Here is a 20,342-nt window from a genome sequence, read left to right as displayed (position 1 = left end):
AGAACTAGGAACGAACAACAAATTAGCACAGATTATCAAAAAATGAGCTATGGCATTAAATAGGAATATATTTTCCAGCACAAATACTCTGAAGATTCAACATCGAAACTGTCTAATCCCTTACAGATGAAATGAAACGGCCTGAAATGAGTACTCCCCGGTCGTAACATGGTGGCCGGATAAAACTGTATATTGCAAAATGGTTAAAGCTCTTTGACCCTAAACGGTCAATAAAAACAAAAGTTATTCATAAACACTAATAAACACTTATAATGATATACCATATTATGATGTACGATGTGATAATAAATCCATCATGTATTGTTTCAGCGTGTGGTATATATTGTTTCAGCGTGTGGTCTGTGGTTTTAAGTTTTCATGAATTTCCTTTGAAAATAAATAAATGAATTATTATGATCATTTCATAAAGGGAGGCGATGCTCCAGTTCCCACATGAAGACCCACATGGGTACATTGTGTGAAGTCTGGTGTCCTTGATATTGCTCAAAGCGGCTTAAAACAATACTCACTTACTCGTTTCCATGTCCCGGTACAAGTATCTATGACACGTGGCCAGTTCACTCTCATTAAGCAAAAAATATTTCAAGTGGATGAAACTGCTTGGTTTTCAGAGCTGTGGAATGATGCTAATAACCCTAATGGTAATAAGCTGAGGACCTATAGATTGCATAAGACGGATCTAGCGCCTGAGCCCTATGTCTTATCAAATTATATCCATAGAAACACAAGAAAATATTTGGGCGTATAATCTACGTATGGTGTATGTGTACGTGTGCGCGTGCGTGCGTGTGTATATGTGTGTGTGGTATAATGTACGTATGGTGTGTGTGTGCGTGTGTATGGTTTAATGTACGTATGGTATGTGTGTGTGCGTGCGTGTGTTTGTGTGTGCGTGGTATGGTGTGGGGTGGGTGTGTGGGTACCTACGTGTTTGTGTATGATTGTGTGCGTGACTTTATAAGTAATTTGGCGTGTGTGTGTGTGTTTGTGCGTGTGCGTGTGCGTGTGCGTGCGTGTTCATAACCCAACCTTAATTTTAAACATTGTGTTAGTGTATGTCTTATTTTACCTTACCCAGATCATGACGTTATAATTTGCTTTTATGTCTAAGTGTCTCGTAGGCCATACCTGGTCGGATGTTATATTTTACTGTTCGTGTACGTGTTTTAGTATGAAGTGTATATAACATGTAACACTATAATAAACATTATTCTCTCTCTCTCTCTCTCTCTCTCTCTCTCTCTCTCTCTCTCTCTCTCTCTCTCTCTCTCTCTCTCTCTCTCTCTCTCTCTACCGAAACGTCGCTATTTCAGTATAATAAAAATGTTATTATTCATAAACTTTGTCTACTTTTTCATCCGCAAACTTCTTAGAAATGCCTATCAAACAGTTTATATGACGGGATCTGTAATTAATCAAGTATGGACGAGACAATTCAGTGATTGATATTGAGAGCCTATTTATGCTTGTGTTGTTTTTTGGATGTTTTTTGTTGTTGTTTTTTCAGCCTTTGCACTTTAGTCAAAATGGTTTCGTCTGTATATCGGTTTAACACGTTGTTTTTGCTACTCACACAATAATAAATTCACGAAATGTAGCTGCTGTGAAGTTGAAGAAATTCAAACTCATTCCAATCATTTTTGAAATTCCCAATTTGTACATGGGCTGGTTTAGCTAGGGTATAAGAAAATATGTGTCCATTACGCATGCGTCGTTTCCATTTACTTCCTACTTCCGCCAATAACAAGTTGAGAGTAGAAATCGATGAGTTCCCACCTTTCCACTGCACGTGATTATACATCATCACATTTCCAACAAGGAGCGACGGTGCTTGTTTAAATGTATCGGAGGCCATGGTTGGTTCAGTTTTTGGAGTCTTATCTCTAATTTTCATCAGCGGCATAGCGTCCCAAGGGAGGAAGGCAAACGGCCACCTCGATGAAGACACAGACTATGGCCGTGTCGGCTCTGTTGTCAGTCCTCACGGAGACCTGCAGAATGATTTTCAAACGCATGTTGTTGACGCTGAGTTTGGAACGACTTACAAAGAAATCGTCGACTTGAAGTCTCAGATATTGTTTGTTTACAACTTCAATGTGACTGAAGGGCTCAATCAGGTAAGACTGAATGACTGAGTATGATTTTACGCCGCTTTTAGCAATATTCCAGGAATATCACGGCGGGGGACACCAGAAATGGGCTTCAAACATTGTACCCATGTCGGGAATCGAACCTGGGTCTTTGGCATGACGAGCGAACTCTTTAACCACTAGGCTACCCAACCGCCCCAATCAGGTAGGAGCAGCCTCCCTAGCATATTTACATCCGGGATGAGGTGAATAGGTATCACTTGGTATAATACTATAAACACCGCATACTCGTAAGACAATTTACAATGATACGCTATGTTATCAGTTAATTCATAATGGTTTGTTATTGTTAATGTTACGCAAAATGTTTCTTGTTCTTTATGACACATCAATTAGGATTGATCGATTCTGATTTTCTTTACCAAGTTTGGTAAACAAAGTATAGTCGAAACCCTGTGGTACCCCGGCATTCATTGTATCATGGCATCTGTGATTTCCGGTAGTTCAAGTAGGACACGCCTCTTAGCGGCTGGCTATTAAGGCAAATCAGTAACCAGGAAGTGCTCACTTTGAAAACAATTTCAATTTCTTTGGAATGTTTCGTCTGCTTTATTAATGCGTTGATACCTACTGCTGGCATCCTTTTAATATTACCTTACCCCTATCTATCTGTGGACAACGATAAACCCTCAGTTTCAGTTAACTTTCTCTATTGACCTTAACTATAGCGTCTGCATAGATGCATATAGACTAATAAATTAACGGAAGTTAAGTAGTCTGCACATTTCTTCCTCTGTGTGGCAGGAATCTAGTAGGAGATCATAGGGTGACGGCTAAAACAGCACCACAGCAAAAAGGCACCGATTTCTCTGGCGAAAACGGCTACTATGTGACGGGCGAAAACGGCACCTCTATTTTCAACAAGTATAACGTTAAGAACGATTTATGTAGTCGTATGCATGATTTATTTTCACAATAATTGGTGTTTGCAAGTGACCATGTAAGTTTAGTTTCATTTATTTTACCAAGGTATAAAAAAGGAAGGTGCCGTTTTCGACAGGCAATAGTAGCCGTTTTCGCTTGAGGAGAGGTGACGTTTTCGCCAGGTGCCGTTTTGCTGAGGTGCCGTTTTAGCTATAACCCAGATCATAAGGGCCATAATGCCATACTTAGAAATATATTCTTCAATAGTAGCCAAATGATAAATACATACTTTTGGCATGCTAGGTGTGCTTTTTATATATTTATTGTTAACTTTTAACATTTTTTAAATTTCTTTTACAAATTATTTTCATCCCTTTTTTTTTTAAACAAAAATCTTAAAACATATTTTCGATATTTTTTGGTTGATATTTTAAAATATTTTTTTCTAACTTTTCGGTAAGTATGCATTGAATACCTTTTACTTATAACACATTCAGAAATTTATTTGTGCTGTCTTTGCACTTGTCCGGACAAATCACTGAAGTCTTGCATCATCATACATAGTGGTAGGTAGAATTATGTCCTGTTTTTGTCAAATTTGGACCTCCATACAAAATTTGTCCCTATACCGCGATATGATGTAGTTTTCTCCCTTGTCAAATTGATCACCAGGCCTGACTAATGTACGTACTGTATTAGACGTAATAAGTGCCCTGGGCGCTCTCAAAATTAGAAATAGGGGGCTATTTGCCGCTATTATTAGAATATTATTTTGGGGAAAAGTTGAAAGATAAATTTCGTGGTTTATGCTGACAGTCTGAAATGTTTATGTGCACATGATGTACGACAGACATATTTTTCCAAAATTTCATTCCCCATAATTACGGGTGCATATAACACACGAGTGCATCTTATATGCGAATAAATAAGTCTTGTGCACATTGATCAATCGGAAGGAGCGCTAATTGGGATTAATCATTAGCAAATATCTTTGAATATATCGCTGTGGGCGCTTATTAGAGCGGGGCGCTTATTACGTCGTATACGGTATATGCTTACTCCTTCTTCAGAACAACAAAATTAATAAGATAACAAAAGGTGAAAACAACAAGGGATGATTGTTTGTTTATTTGTTGTTTAGTGCCACACTCAGCAATATTCCAGCTATATGGCGGCGGTCTGTAAATAATCGAGTCTTGACCAGGCAATCCAGTGATTGACATAATGAGCCTCGATCCACGCAATTGGGATACGATCTTATGCATCAACCAAGTCAATGCGCCGGACTAGTACAAGCAGCCACACACATACGCACCCACACCCACTCACGCACTATATATATATATAAGTCAATAATCTTGGATGTGACATTAAACCTCATTTCACCCTACCATCACCTGATCTGTGATTTCTGTGATTTCTGATTGTACTCTCAACAGACCAGCAGTTTATTTGAAGCACTCCATTATGATTTTAATTTAATTTTTACTGTTAGAACTTTAATATATTTAGGAACTTTCAAACCTGGAAATATCACTGACATGCAGTGTTTTTACTGTCTGCAGCCACTTGTGTGACCTGTTCCTTCATCTGTTTCAGACGACTGCTGTCCGTGTGTCGGTCAGCAGCATCAACAGCACAAGCTCCTCCCCCGTCATGGTGGTTGTACGGCAGAGACAGGGGATCATGTCGTGGGCCGTGCCGCTCTTCATCGACTACATGTAATACTCCAGCATCCAGCATTCTACCCTTGTACAGGGGCATTGTTGGTCCATTTGTGTAAGGCGCTGTGATTCGCTGTGCAGAGTTACATCCCGCGGACACGCCAGAAACCTATCATTGTGGCTTCGAATCCCAGTTCGCCCTTATTATGATTCTTGGTTTGTCAGAACCATACCCGTGCTCGTGGGTTTCACCGAAGTGGTAAAGGTCTGAGACCTGCATCACTTCGGGCTTTCCTCCCACATTAAGCTGACACGCTTTATAAGCAGCGTTAAACCTAACTCACTCACTCAAATCGACCACATGTAATACTCCAGCCCCCGCGAAAATCCGAGGTAGAATAGGTCTTCAGCAACCCATGCTTGCCGTAAAAGGGGACTATGCTTGTCGTAAGAGGCCTTGTGACAAGTATTTGAGAGGTGACCAAGTGCATCGTGTGGTCAGACTTGATGACTTGGTTGATGACGTTCCATCGTACCCCGACGACGTGGATCGTTGCTCACAATGTCAGTAACTGGTCGGTCTGGTCAATGCTTGATTATTTACAGGCCGTCGTCATATGGCTGGAATATTTCTAAATGTGGCAGTAACCAACAAACATTAACAAACAAACGCCAGTTGAAATACCAATACAGAGAATTTGTTGGAGAGACATGGACATCTTTACGGAAGTCTTTTAGGACCATTTGTTTTTTTCTTGAAATTTCAAGATAGTAAGTTGAAATTTGAAGATGCTGTGTTGAAATTTCAAGATACTAAGTTGAAATTTCAACATACATACACAGGCTTTTTGATTTTTCTACTCCAAACATTGTTCTACACCATTTGAACCTAATGTTAATAGAGGAGTGAGTGAGTAAGTGAGTTGGGTTTAATGCCGCTTTTAACAGTATTCCAGTTATATCACGGCGTGTCAGCTTAATATGGGAGGAAAGCCCGAAGTGATGCAGGTCTCAGACGTTGACCACTTCTGTGAAACCCACGAGCACGGGTATGGTGCTGACAAACCTAGAAACATTATCGGGGCGAACCGGGATTCGAACCCATAATCATAGGTTTCTGGCGTGCCCAAGGGACACAACTCTGCACAGCGAATCGCAGCGCCTTAGACGACTGGGCCACCCGTGCCCCCGTAAATAGAGGAAGATATATGGGGTTCCTAGATTAAAATACAATAGCAGCAGATCTCAAGGACCCCAGAACTTCACCTTAATTTCCAACACTCATTGCCATTTTAAAAACATTTTGCATCATAAGTCATCAGTCAGTGTCCCGGGAAATGAACCGATATGGAAGTCTGCAGTCACGGCCATGTTGTTGTTTCAGTTACGCCTATTCCTCCGTCAGCCGCACCCTGTGCCCCATCTTCCATCTCTCCGGATCAGATACAGAGGAGGACCCTCAACAGCAAATCTTTGTCGAAGTATCCTCCATGGCTGTCAACGCCACCCCCTTCACATTTTCTGCTGAGCGTCTACCCGACTTTGAGCTGAGGTAATCGTCTACTTATTGTTTACTACGTCTACCCGACTTTGAGCTGAGGTAATGTCTACTTATTGTTTACTATGTCTACCAGACTTTGAGCTGAGGTAATCGTCTAGAGTTTACTGACTTCTATCCGACTTTGAGCTGAGGTAATCGTCTAGAGTTTACTGACTTCTATCCGACTTTGAGCTGAGGTAATCGTCTAGAGTTTACTGACTTCTATCCGACTTTGAGCTGAGGTAATCGTCTAGAGTTTACTGACTTCTGCCTGACTTTGAGCCGGGGGAATAGTCTGCTTATTGTTTACTGACGTCTACCTGACTTTGAGCTGAGGTAATCATCTGCTTATTATTTACTGACTTCTGCCCATCTTTGAGCTGGGGGAATAGTCTGCTTATTGTTTACTGACTTCTGCCCATCTTTGAGCTGAAGGAATAGTCTGCTTATCGTTTACTGACTTCTGCCCATCTTTGAGCTGAAGGAATAGTCTGCTTATCGTTTACTGACTTCTGCCCATCTTTGAGCTGAGGGAATAGTCTGCTAATTGTTTACTGACTTCTGCCTGACTTTGAGCTGGGGGAATAGTCTGCTTATTGTTTACTGACTTCTGCCCATCTTTGAGCTGAGGGAATAGTCTGCTAATTGTTTACTGACTTCTGCCTGACTTTGAGCTGGGGGAATAGTCTGCTTATTGTTTACTGACTTCTGCCCATCTTTGAGCTGAGGGAATAGTCTGCTTATTGTTTACTGACTTCTGCCCATCTTTGAGCTGGGGGAATAGTCTGCTTATTGTTTACTGACTTCTGCCCATCTTTGAGCTGAGGGAATAGTCTTCTTATTGTTTACTGACTTCTGCCCAACTTTGAGCTGGGGGAATAGTCTGCTTATTGTTTACTGACTTCTGTCCAACTTTGAGCTGAGGGAATAGTCTGCTTATTGTTTACTGACTTCTGCCCATCTTTGAGCTGAGGGAATAGTCTTCTTATTGTTTACTGACTTCTGCCCAACTTTGAGCAGGGGGAATAGTCTGCTTATTGTTTACTGACTTCTGCCCAACTTTGAGCTGAGGGAATAGTCTGCTTATTGTTTACTGACTTCTGCCCATCTTTGAGCTGAGGGAATAGTCTGCTTATTGTTTACTGACTTCTGCCCGACTTTGAGCTGGATGCTACAGTTAAGACTGATTCCGTCAAAGTCATCACCTATCTCTCACTTCAGTGAGATAAACGTTGAATGGGATGGTCTATTAGCTGGTCTATTAGACATTCTAGAATTTTCTTTTGTTCAGTTTTTGAATAGAGACCTTAGTCAAGAGATCATCAATGTGTTGTCTGGAATGGAAATAGTCTTATATCCTTACACTTCTAGTTCAGATTACTGTATCTGAGACGTGATGTTTTTGTGGTCAGTGCTCCAAACAAACTTTCCCTGAAAGAACAACCCTGACACATGTGTCAACCCATCCATCTATTGATAATAATAATGTGCCTATTTATTATGTGCCAAATCCGCAGCCTAAAGCGTGCTTAAAGTGCTACATTATTGACCCAGTCAATGGATCAGTGCCCTGGTCTTGGCCCCCTGGGGAGAGCACTATGCAATGCACCTTTGAGGGGCTAGAAGGTTAACAGCCATCTCTTCCTACCGGGTACCCATCAACTGCTGGGTGGACAGAGGCACATTTCAAACAAAGTTGCTTGCCTCAAGAATACAGCATGTGTTTGTCTTCATGACTTTAGGGTCTGATGTTCATATCACCCACTGTGAGGGGACATGGTCGTCTGAGTTGAGTTGCATCCCTTGGGCACGCCAGAAACCTATGATTGTGGCTTCGAATCCCGATCTGCCTCAGTTATGTTTCTAGGTTTGTCAGCACCATACCCGTGCTCGTGGGTTTCACCGAAGTGGTAAACGTCTGAGACCTGCATCACTTCGGGCTTTCCTCCCACATTAAGCTGACAGACATTAAGTTGATATAACTGGAATAATGTTAAAAGCGACATTAAACCCCACTCACTCACTGACTGACTCATTCACTCATCCACTGTGAAGCCTTATTGTTTATGTTGTCTGTACATAGACTTCATACTGTCCTCTGTGTTTTAGACATAGTGAAATGAAGAACACGACAGTCTCTCACTCTCTCATCCACTGTGAAGCCTTATTGTTTATGTTGTCTGTACATCGACTTCATACTGTCCTCTGTGTTTTAGACATAGTGAAATGAAGAACACGACAGTCTCTCACTCACTCATCCACTGTGAAGCCTTATTGTTTATGTTGTCTGTACATCGACTTCATACTGTCCTCTGTGTTTTAGACATAGTGAAATGAAGAACACGACAGTCTCTCCCTCACTCATCCACTGTGAAGCCTTATTGTTTATGTTGTCTGTACATCGACTTCATACTGTCCTCTGTGTTTTAGACATAGTGAAATGAAGAACACGACAGTCTCTCACTCACTCATCCACTGTGAAGCCTTATTGTTTATGTTGTCTGTACATCGACTTCATACTGTCCTCTGTGTTTTAGACATAGTGAAATGAAGAACACGACAGTCTCTCACTCACTCATCCACTGTGAAGCCTTATTGTTTATGTTGTCTGTACATCGACTTCATACTGTCCTCTGTGTTTTAGACATAGTGAAATGAAGAACACGACAGTCTCTCACTCACTCATCCACTGTGAAGCCTTATTGTGTATGTTGTCTGTACATCGACTTCATACTGTCCTCTGTGTTTTAGACATAGTGAAATGAAGAACACGACTGTCTCTCACTCTCTCATCCACTGTGAAGCCTTATTGTTTATGTTGTCTGTACATCGACTTCATACTGTCCTCTGTGTTTTAGACATAGTGAAATGAAGAACACGACCGTCTCTCCCTCACTCATCCACTGTGAAGCCTTATTGTTTATGTTGTCTGTACATCGACTTCATACTGTCCTCTGTGTTTTAGACATAGTGAAATGAAGAACACGACAGTCTCTCCCTCGGAGCCCCAGTACTTCCTGTACAAGTTTCCAGAGAAGGTCACTTCCGTTCTCATCAAGGTCAAGTCCGACTCCATCACCTGCATGGTTGTCTCCATCCAGGACGTCAGGGTAACACACCTGTCTATCAGTGTAACAAACCTGTCTATTAGGGTAACACATCTGTCTGTTAGGGTAACATCTGTCTATTAGGGTAACATCTGTCTATTAGGGTAACACACCTGTCTATCAGTGTAACACACCTGTCTATTAGGGTAACACACCTGTCTATCAGGGTAACACACCTGTCTATTAGGGCAACACACCTGTCTATGAGGGTAACACTCCTGTCTATTAGGGTAACACACATGTCTGTCAGGGTAACACACCTGTCTATTAGAGTAACACACCTGTCTATCAGGGTAACACACCTGTCTATTAGGGTAACACACCTGTCTGTCAGGGTAACACACCTGTCTATTAGAGTAACACACCTGTCTGTCAGGGTAACACCTGTCTATCAGTGTAACACCTGTCTATTAGGGTAACACCTGTCTATCAGGGTAACACACCTGTCTATCAGTGTAACACCTGTCTATTAGGGTAACACACCTGTCCATCAGGGTAACACACCTGTCTATCAGGGTAACACCTGTCTATTAGGGTAACACACCTGTCTATCAGGGTAACACACCTGTCTATTAGGGTAACACACCTGTCTATCAGGGTAACACACCTGTCTATTAGAGTAACACACCTGTCTATCAGGGTAACACACCTGTCTATTAGGGTAACACACCCGTCTGTCAGGGTAACACACCTGTCTATTAGAGTAACACACCTGTCTGTCAGGGTAACACCTGTCTATCAGTGTAACACCTGTCTATTAGGGTAACACCTGTCTATCAGGGTAACACACCTGTCTATCAGGGTAACACACCTGTCTATCAGGGTAACACACCTGTCTATTAGGGTAACACACCTGTCCATCAGGGTAACACACCTGTCTATCAGGGTAACACCTGTCTATTAGGGTAACACACCTGTCTATCAGGGTAACACCTGTCTATCAGGGTAACACACCTGTCTATCAGGGTAACACACCTGTCTATCAGGGCAACACACCTGTCTATTAGGGTAACACTCCTGTCTATCAGGGTAACACCTGTCTATCAGGGTAACACACCTGTCTATCAGGGCAACACACCTGTCTATTAGGGTAACACTCCTGTCTATTAGGGTAACACACCTGTCTATCAGGGTAACACACCTGTCTATCAGGGTAACACCTGTCTACCAGGGTACCACACCTGTCTATTAGGGTAACACACTTGTCTATCAGTGTATCGCACCTGTCTATTAGGGTAACACCTGTCTATAAGGGAAACACAACTGTCTATTAGGGTAACACCTATCTATAAGGGTAACACACCTGTCTATCAGGGTAACACACCTGTCTATGAGGGTAACACCTGTCCATCAGGGTAACACACCTGTCTATCGGGGTAACAAAACTGTCTATCAGGGTAACACACCTGTCTATTAGGGTAACACACCTGTCTATCAGGGTAACGAAACTGTCTATCAGGGTAACACCTGTCTATCAGGGTACCACACCTGTCTATTAGGGTAACACACCTGTCTATCAGTGTATGGCACCTATCTATTAGGGTAACACCTGTCTATAAGGGAAACACAACTGTCTATTAGGGTAACACCTATCTATAAGGGTAACACACCTGTCTATCAGGGTAACACACCTGTCTATCAGGGTAACACCTGTCCATTAGGGTAACACACCTGTCTATCAGGGTAACACAACTGTCTATCAGGGTAACACACCTGTCTATCGGGGTAACAAAACTGTCTATCAGGGTAACACACCTGTCTATTAGGGTAACACACCTGTCTATCAGGGTAACGAAACTGTCTATCAGGGTAACACCTGTCTATCAGGGTACCACACCTGTCTATTAGGGTAACACACCTGTCTATCAGTGTATGGCACCTATCTATTAGGGTAACACCTGTCTATAAGGGAAACACAACTGTCTATTAGGGTAACACCTATCTATAAGGGTAACACACCTGTCTATCAGGGTAACACACCTGTCTATCAGGGTAACACCTGTCCATCAGGGTAACACACCTGTCTATTAGGGTAACACACCTGTCTATCAGGGTACCACACCTGTCTATCAGGGTAACACCTGTCTATCAGGGTACCACACCTGTCTATCAGGGTAACACACCTGTCTGTCAGTGTATCGCACCTGTCTATTAGGGTAACACCTGTCTATAAGGGAAACACAACTGTCTATTAGGGTAACACCTATCTATAAGGGTAACACACCTGTCTATCAGGGTAACACACCTGTCTATCAGGGTAACACCTGTCCATCAGGGTAACACACCTGTCTATTAGGGTAACACACCTGTCTATCAGGGTACCACACCTGTCTATCAGGGTAACACCTGTCTATCAGGGTACCACACCTGTCTATTAGGGTAACACACCTGTCTATCAGTGTATCGCACCTGTCTATTAGGGTAACACCTGTCTATAAGGGAAACACAACTGTCTATTAGGGTAACACCTATCTATAAGGGAAACACACCTGTCTATTAGGGTAACACCTGTCTATCAGGGAAACACAGTTGTGACCGCCCTCTCGTCCAATGGAAAAGCTGTATGTCGTGTAAGCTTAACGTTCAACATTTATTGCAACTGTTGCTTATGGGACAATATTAAATGAAACTCCCCCGTGAAGATTCTGGGGTAGAACAGGTCTTCCCATGCTTGCCGTAAAAGGTGACTATGCTTGTCGTACGAGGCGACTAACAGGATTGGGTGGTCAGGCTCGCTGACTTGGTTGATACATTGATCCAAATTGCGGGGATTGATGCTCATGATATCAATTGTCTGGTCCAGACTTGATTATTTACAGACCGCCGTCTGTAGCTGAAATATTGCCGAGTGCGGCGTTAAACAACAAACCAATCAATCCAATGAAACGCTTCAAGATCCTGTTTGCATGATCCGCCTCTGTTGTTCCCAGTGTCCAGTATACGACCTTGACCGGAATGTGGAGTTTGCCGGCAAGTACCAAACGATGAGCACTCAGGCGGCCATGTTGCTTCAGGTACGTGGAACCGTGTGGGAGGGGCAGCCGGGTCAGAATAAGTCCCCCAGATCGCGGAGTGAAGCTCGGCGGCTTGGTTGATTGCATGTCGTCATAAGACGTATGAATATCCGGTGTAGTATAGGTCTTCAGCAACCCATGCTTGCCGTAAAATCGCGACTATGCTTGTTGAGGCGACTAACGGGATCGGGTGGTCAGGCTCGCTGACTTGGTTGATGCATGTCATCGTATCCCAATTGCGTGGATCGATGCTCATATTAATCACTGGATTGTCTGGTCCAGACTCGATTATTTACAGACTGCTGTCATATAGCTGGAATATTGCTGAGTGCAGCGTTAAACAACCAACAAACCAATATCTTCCCGAGGAAGTAAGTTAAACGACTATAAAAGTCCAGTTTCCACCCTTGCCGAACTAGGCTGGTATTATGGAGTTACATTTTGGCTGGACTAACGAGTCTATGCATAGTCCTATCACAATTACGCAATGAAATCGAAAATCCGGTTCGTAAAATGTGATGCAGTTTTCGTTCGATTGCAGTATTTGCAAAGCATGTACACCTCCAACTCATTGTCAACAGTTCTTTTCCAAAACTGTTTATGTTTATAATCAAGGTGCTCACGTGATTTGATACACTTCGCGATGTAAGACCCGTTTCATCACACTATAGATCTTGATTATCGATCAGATCCTCTTGACTGGGCGCCGCCATTTTGTTTGAAGAAGCAAATGCAAGTGATACGAGAGGTGAAATCTGATTGGTCCATAGGAGAGGCTTAGAAGGGACATAACTCGTAATAGCCAATGGTGGCACTATGGTCGAGCCCAGAAATTCCAACCTAGTTCGGCAAGGGTGGAAACTGGACTTTTAAAGTCAGTTAACTCTCTTGCCTCGGGAAGATGACCAACCCACTGTTCTATGCTGTCGAATGGGACGCATTTTGTAGGCAGAGTTATGTCCCTTAGGGGTGCCAAAAACCATTCATCAAATCCCAGATTTGTCTAAGACCTGCATCACTTCAGATGAAGCTGACATGCCGTGATGATACTGGAATGCCATTGAAAGCTCCTTTAATCTCAACTTGCTCGTGTGTTGTAGGCATCTGACTATGAACACAAGCAGTTCTATGTGGTATTGATTGTGAAGCCCCTCGACCTCGACTGTCTTGGAATTGAACAGATACAGACTGCAGGAGCCAGCACTGCTCGAGGCAAGAATGTCACCATCCTTGTCGAGGACACAATACCAAGTAAGTAGGATAGTTTGTTTGTGTGTTTGTTTGTCTGTTGTTTTATACCACACTCCACAATATTCCAGGCTTGACAGTGTCTCCTTGTGGCTTGTCTCCCCATGGGAATTCCAAGGCAGCATTGCTCGACAGTGTCTCCTTGTGGCTTGTCTCTCCATGGGAATTCCAAGGCAGCATTGCTTGACAGTGTCTCCTTGTGGCTTGTCTCCCCATGGGAATTCCAAGGCAGCATTGCTTGACAGTGTCTCATTGTGGCTTGTCTCTCCATGGGAATTCCAAGGCAGCATTGCTTGACAGTGTCTCCTTGTGACTTGTCTCTCCATGGGAATTCCAATGTAGCATTGCTCGACAGTGTCTCTTTGTTGCTTGTCTCTCCATGAGAATTCCAAGGCAGCATTGCTCGACAGTGTCTCCTTGTGGCTTGTCTCCCCATGGGAATTCCCAGGCAGCATTGCTCGACAGTGTCTCCTTGTGACTTGTCTCTCCATGGGAATTCCCAGGCAGCATTGCTTGACAGTGTCTCCTTGTGGCTTGTCTCTCCATGGGATTTCCAAGGCAGCATTGCTCGACAGTGTCTCCTTATGGCTTGTCTCTCCATGGGAATTCCAAGGCAGCATTGCTCGACAGTGTCTCCTTGTGACTTGTCTCTCCATGGGAATTCCAATGCAGCATTGCTTGACAGTGTCTCCTTGTGGCTTGTCTCTCCATGGGAATTCCAAGGCAGCGTTGCTTGACAGTGTCTCCTTGTGGCTTGTCTCTCCATGGGAATTCCAAGGCAGCATTGCTTGACAGTGTCTCCTTGTGACTTGTCTCTCCATGGGAATTCCAATGCAGCATTGCTTGACAGTGTCTCCTTGTGGCTTGTCTCTCCATGGGATTTCCAAGGCAGCATTGCTCGACAGTGTCTCCTTATGGCTTGTCTCTCCATGGGAATTCCAAGGCAGCATTGCTCGACAGTGTCTCCTTGTGACTTGTCTCTCCATGGGAATTCCAAGGCAGCATTGCTTGACAGTGTCTCCTTGTGGCTTGTCTCTCCATGGGAATTCCAAGGCAGCGTTGCTTGACAGTGTCTCCTTGTGGCTTGTCTCTCCATGGGAATTCCAAGGCAGCATTGCTTGACAGTGTCTCCTTGTGGCTTGTCTCCCCATGGGAATTCCAAGGCAGCATTGCTTGACAGTGTCTCCTTGTTGCTTGTCTCCCCATGGGAATTCCAAGTCAGCATTGCTTGACAGTGTCTCCTTGTGGCTTGTCTCCCCATGGGAATTCCAAGGCAGCATTGCACGACAGTGTCTCCTTGTGACTTGTCTCTACATGGGAATTCCAAGGCAGCATTGCTCAACAGTGTCTCCTTGTGACTTGTCTCTCCATGGGAATTCCAATGCAGCATTGCTCGACAGTGTCTCCTTGTGACTTGTCTCTCCATGGGAATTCCAAGGCAGCATTGCTTGACAGTGTCTCCTTGTTGCTTGTCTCCCCATGGGAATTCCAAGGTAGCATTGCTTGACAGTGTCTCCTTGTGGCTTGTCTCTCCATGGGAATTCCAAGGCAGCATTGCTTGACAGTGTCTCCTTGTTGCTTGTCTCCCCATGGGAATTCCAAGGCAGCATTGCTCGACAGTGTCTCCTTGTGGCTTGTCTCTCCATGGGAATTCCAAGGCAGCATTGCTTGACAGTGTCTCCTTGTTGCTTGTCTCCCCATGGGAATTCCCAGGCAGCATTGCTTGACAGTGTCTCCTTGTGGCTTGTCTCCCCATGGGAATTCCCAGGCAGCATTGCTCGACAGTGTCTCCTTGTTGCTTGTCTCCCCATGGGAATTCCCAGGCAGCATTGCTCGACAGTGTCTCCTTGTGGCTTGTCTCCCCATGGGAATTCCCAGGCAGCATTGCTTGACAGTGTCTCCTTGTGGCTTGTCTCCCCATGGGAATTCCCAGGCAGCATTGCTTGACAGTGTCTCCTTGTTGCTTGTCTCCCCATGGGAATTCCCAGGCAGCATTGCTTGACAGTGTCTCCTTGTGGCTTGTCTCCCCATGGGAATTCCCAGGCAGCATTGCTTGACAGTGTCTCCTTGTTGCTTGTCTCCCCATGGGAATTCCCAGGCAGCATTGCTCGACAGTGTCTCCTTGTTGCTTGTCTCCCCATGGGAATTCCCAGGCAGCATTGCTTGACAGTGTCTCCTTGTGACTTGTCTCCCCATGGGAATTCCCAGGCAGCATTGCTTGACAGTGTCTCCTTGTGACTTGTCTCCCCATGGGAATTCCCAGGCAGCATTGCTCGACAGTGTCTCCTTGTTGCTTGTCTCCCCAAGGGAATTCCCAGGCAGCATTGCTTGACAGTGTCTCCTTGTGACTTGTCTCTCCATGGGAATTCCAAGGCAGCATTGCTCGACAGTGTCTCCTTGTGACTTGTCTCTCCATGGGAATTCCAAGGCAGCATTGCTCGACAGTGTCTCCTTGTGGCTTGTCTCTCCATGGGACTTTCAAGGCAGCATTGCTCGACAGTGTCTCCTTGTGGCTTGTCTCTCCATGGGAATTCCAAGGCAGCATTGCTTGACAGTGTCTCCTTGTGGCTTGTCTCTCCATGGGAATTCCAAGGCAGCATTGCTTGACAGTGTCTCCTTGTGACTTGTCTCCCCATGGGAATTCCCAGGCAGCATTGCTTGACAGTGTCTCCTTGTGACTTGTCTCCCCATGGGAATTCCCAGGCAGCATTGCTTGACAGTGTCTCCTTGTGACTTGTCTCCCCATGGGAATTCCCAGGCAGCATTGCTCGACAGTGTCTCCTTGTTGCTTGTCTCCCCAAGGGAATTCCCAGGCAGCATTGCTTGACAGTGTCTCCTTGTGACTTGTCTCTCCATGGGAATTCCAAGGCAGCATTGCTCGACAGTGTCTCCTTGTGGCTTGTCTCTCCATGGGACTTTCAAGGCATTATTGCTCGACAGTGTCTCCTTGTGGCTTGTCTCTCCATGGGAATTCCAAGGCAGCATTGCTTGACAGTGTCTCCTTGTGGCTTGTCTCTCCATGGGAATTCCAAGGCAGCATTGCTTGACAGTGTCTCCTTGTGGCTTGTCTCTCCATGGGAATTCCAAGGCAGCAATGTTGTGTTATGGGATTTGGGAACAAGTAGGATGTTGCAGGTGGTCTTGGTGGGAAATTTGTCTGACATCATAAATATGAGTTCAAAAATGTCCCCAAAAAACTGCTAAAAAAAAAGAAGAAAAAAATATTAGTTAACTCAAATATGCTTCTATTTTTTAGCAGTTATAAATTTTACTTTTTCCACAGAATTATGTCACTCTATATTTACCTTATTTATTTCAAGGTTTTATATTTTAATTTGGAAAGTGTATCTTAAGAGGACTACTTTGGCCCAATCCAATGTCAATACATTAAGCTGAGAACAGACATAACAAATTGAATTGAATTATTTTGCAAATTTTGTGCAAATGCACATCTGAAAAAAGAAGGGAATGCAATATGTAATGCAGGTTAAGTTTTAGATATTAATATTATTTTTCCTATTATTACAGAGTCGCAGTACTACAAAGGAATCTTTGCTGCAGTTGGCTTCTTTTCGATATTCTATGTGATTGCTGGCGCCATGTTGTGCTGTTTTCACCGATGGTAAGGGGTTGTGTGTTGCTGAACTTTTGGTCACCAGGGTTATTTCTTGATAAGAGTTTTGTGACATCATGTATCAAAGGTTGTGGTATGAAATGAAAATCAACTGTTAAAATTCATATTAACAAGACCGCCTCATCCATTGTCTAGTGGTAGAGCATCCGCCCGGAGAGTGGAAGGTCTGGGGTTTGGTCTCCGGCCGCGTCATACCAAAAGATGTTAAAAGATGGTACTTGTTGTTACCCTGTCTGGCGCTTGGCATTAAGGGGCTAAAACAAGGACTGGTCGGCTCGGAGTCAGTATACTGTGTCTGAGTGGGGTATTCATGTTAAACTGCGGCATGGTATCTCAGTGGGCTTGCACTATAATTCGGCATCAGTTCGGACATTAAAGAAGCCACTTACACGCACACATGCATGTCACTATATGAGTGAAATACTGTAATTCTTGAAATTAACGCGAGCGTGAATTAAATGCGAAAAATGCGAGTGGTCTTGGCTTGCATTATTAAACATTGCATTTGTTCTTTGCGATTGTGTCAATGGCTGACACGAGCCAGCTCGCATGCATTGTTTTAGTGGAAGTACAGTACTCAGCGCTAATAAGCAGTTCTATTTGGGGTGTGATTGGATTAATGTAAGGTTGGATTAAGGTGAGGATTCTCCTGTAAACCCGACAGAGGACATTTTGTTTAGATATAAATCCACAGGCTTGAGTGGAAGGGGTGTCACATTCATATTGAGTCGCATTTTTGGCAAGGGGCCAGGGTTCGCTTTCTTTTGGAGACGCATTAATTTCACGATTTACAGTAATCATGGATGCAATGTTAAACCCTATTTCACCTCACCTCATATGAACCAAAAAAATCATTTTATTTTTTCATTCTGTGATTTTTAGCCTCAGGTCTTTGTGTACAACCGTTATGGTACGGGCGTAATTACAGTTAAACAGACATGTTATTGTTGAATATCAGGGCATACCATTTCATATCTGGGTGTGGGGGTTGTTAAGGGAGGCAGAATGGTGGAAATGATTGTCATAAGTTTTTTCCTAAAAAATGAATTATTCATTGACGGCAGAGTTACATGTCTTGTGAGTGGAGGTGATTTATACTTTGGAGGAAAATGAACGTTCAGTTTGCAAAATCATCTACACTCTTCTAGTGCCGCATGTAACATCATTTCATCTTCACGTTCCCATGAAGATCCTGGGTAAGATTTTACTTAGAACACACACCCATTCCACAAAGCGATCTTAGCGCTAAGACTATCATAACTCCCATACTTTGACATAGATTTGCGGTAGTCACAGCGCTAAGATCGCTTCGCGGAACGGGCCCCTGGTTTTCAGCAACCCATGCTTGTAGAAAGAGGCGACTATGCTTGTCGTAAGAGGTGACTTACGGAAATCATCATCGTCATCATGTCATCGTATCCCCAATGCATAGATCAAACCTCATGATGTCAATCACTGGCTTGTTTACAGACGACCAGTCCTTGTTTTAGCCCCTTAATGCTGAGCTCCAGACAGGGTAACAACAAGTAACATCTTTTAACATCTTTTGGTATGACGCGGCCGGGGAATCGAACCCCGGACCTTCCGCTCTCCGGGCGGACGCTCTAACACTAGACCACGGAGGCGGGCACCAGGAGTAAGAGATGAAGCGTAAGATGACGATTTCCGTTAGTCCGGCCAGTATAGTGGACATGAAGACATCCTTTCAATCAAAAAGCTATTTCAGGCTTTTGTGTACATATCAGTCAGTTTATCACTGACCACCATGTTGTCGCTATCGCCAACCCGACATTGAGGCTGGTTTGTAACTCGCATTCTGATTGGTCTGTTAGACTGAGTACCGTAGCAAATCAAAATTCCTCATGAAAATCAAGGGCGGGAAATTTGGGAATTGATCCAGGAGTTGTGAAGGTTTTTTGTGAGGGTTTTAGATATCATCCTGGGCTTCTTGCTTGTATTACATCCATGCAGGTACTACAATCCTGACAACTATTGACAACTCAGTTGCAATGGTGAAGAATTCATTTGAACATTGTTCTTTCAGTGGCACCAGTAAGAGCCTTATGGAGATTTCGGACTCGGAGCGAGGTGAGCTTCCAACTATTCCCTTCAGTAACTCATATCATAGACAAATGTATGGGGGCTCCGCCCTAATGTAGGGGTGAGAATCTTCCGCAGATCCACAAATTTGTTAAAATCTGATGGCTTCCCTCATAAACATCCCCAAATTATGGACCACGCTCCATTACAAAGATGTTTCAGCTGAAAAGGAAAATATCCGTTCTCATCCCGGCTAATGTTTAATATTAATAGTTCATTTTATTAAAAGGTTTTTACCTATTCAACAAAAGTGGTGAAAGTTGATCATGTTAATCGACCCATCATCCACTAACAACACATGACGCAGCTAATAAAAAAAAATGACCTGAAACTGGAGATGCTCATAAACCATCCTCGCTACAACCCATCCTTGTGAACAAGGGGGCATGGGTGGTGCAGTCGTCTGAGGCGCCGCGATTCGCTGTGCAGAGTTGCGTCCCTTGGGCACACCAGGAACCTATGATTGTGGGAACGAATCCTGGTTTGGCCCGATTATGTTTCTAGGTTTGTCAGCACCATACCCGTGCTCGTGGGTTTCACCGAAGTGGTAAACGTCTGAGACCTGCATCACTTCAGGCTTTCATCCCACATTAAGCTGACACGCCATGACATAACTGGATTACTGTTAAAAGTGGCGTTAAACCAAACTCACTCACTCACTCACTCACCAACTCACTCACTCACGCACTCCTTGTGAACAAAATCCACATCCAAACTTTTGACTCATTTCGTTCTTCAGCAGTCTATACATGAATATATTCAACACATCTTTTTGTTATACCTCAATTAAGAATCTTGCAATTCCATTGGTTAATCTGTACCATGAGACGAAACAATACGTTTCAATTTAGACCCCGAGATCATGTGACTGATACTGACCTTGAATATTGACTCGTCACATGATCAGTATTGACCTGTCACGTGATAAGTATTGACTCGTCTGCTAGAAAACAAGGTGGCATCTGGTATGAACTTTTCATGGTTCGCAGCTAAGTTACTG

The 20,342-nt window shown here is 43.7% G+C and overlaps 1 protein-coding gene across 2 annotated transcripts in view; it reads left to right on the top strand.

The window, feature by feature from the left end:
- The first annotated feature begins 1,771 nt into the window (after positions 1–1,771).
- Positions 1,772–20,342, top strand: part of LOC139472781 (SID1 transmembrane family member 1-like) — a 51,903-nt gene continuing 33,332 nt past the window's right edge. For both annotated transcript variants that reach the window (XM_071255252.1, XM_071255251.1), the window contains exons 1-8: positions 1,772–2,138; positions 4,635–4,756; positions 6,084–6,251; positions 9,205–9,349; positions 12,277–12,360; positions 13,461–13,611; positions 17,137–17,230; positions 19,287–19,330. In XM_071255252.1, coding sequence (XP_071111353.1) covers positions 1,875–2,138; positions 4,635–4,756; positions 6,084–6,251; positions 9,205–9,349; positions 12,277–12,360; positions 13,461–13,611; positions 17,137–17,230; positions 19,287–19,330 — 1,072 coding nt within the window. In that variant the 5' untranslated portion in view covers positions 1,772–1,874. The remainder of the gene's footprint in view (positions 2,139–4,634; positions 4,757–6,083; positions 6,252–9,204; positions 9,350–12,276; positions 12,361–13,460; positions 13,612–17,136; positions 17,231–19,286; positions 19,331–20,342) is intronic.

Source organism: Haliotis cracherodii, unplaced genomic scaffold (genome assembly GCF_022045235.1).
Source record: "Haliotis cracherodii isolate W230 unplaced genomic scaffold, xgHalCrac1.p SCAF_25, whole genome shotgun sequence".
NCBI classification, from domain to species: domain Eukaryota; kingdom Metazoa; phylum Mollusca; class Gastropoda; order Lepetellida; family Haliotidae; genus Haliotis; species Haliotis cracherodii.
The sequence above is the reverse complement of the archived record's forward strand: the minus strand, read 5'-3'. Positions and strand labels throughout refer to the sequence as shown.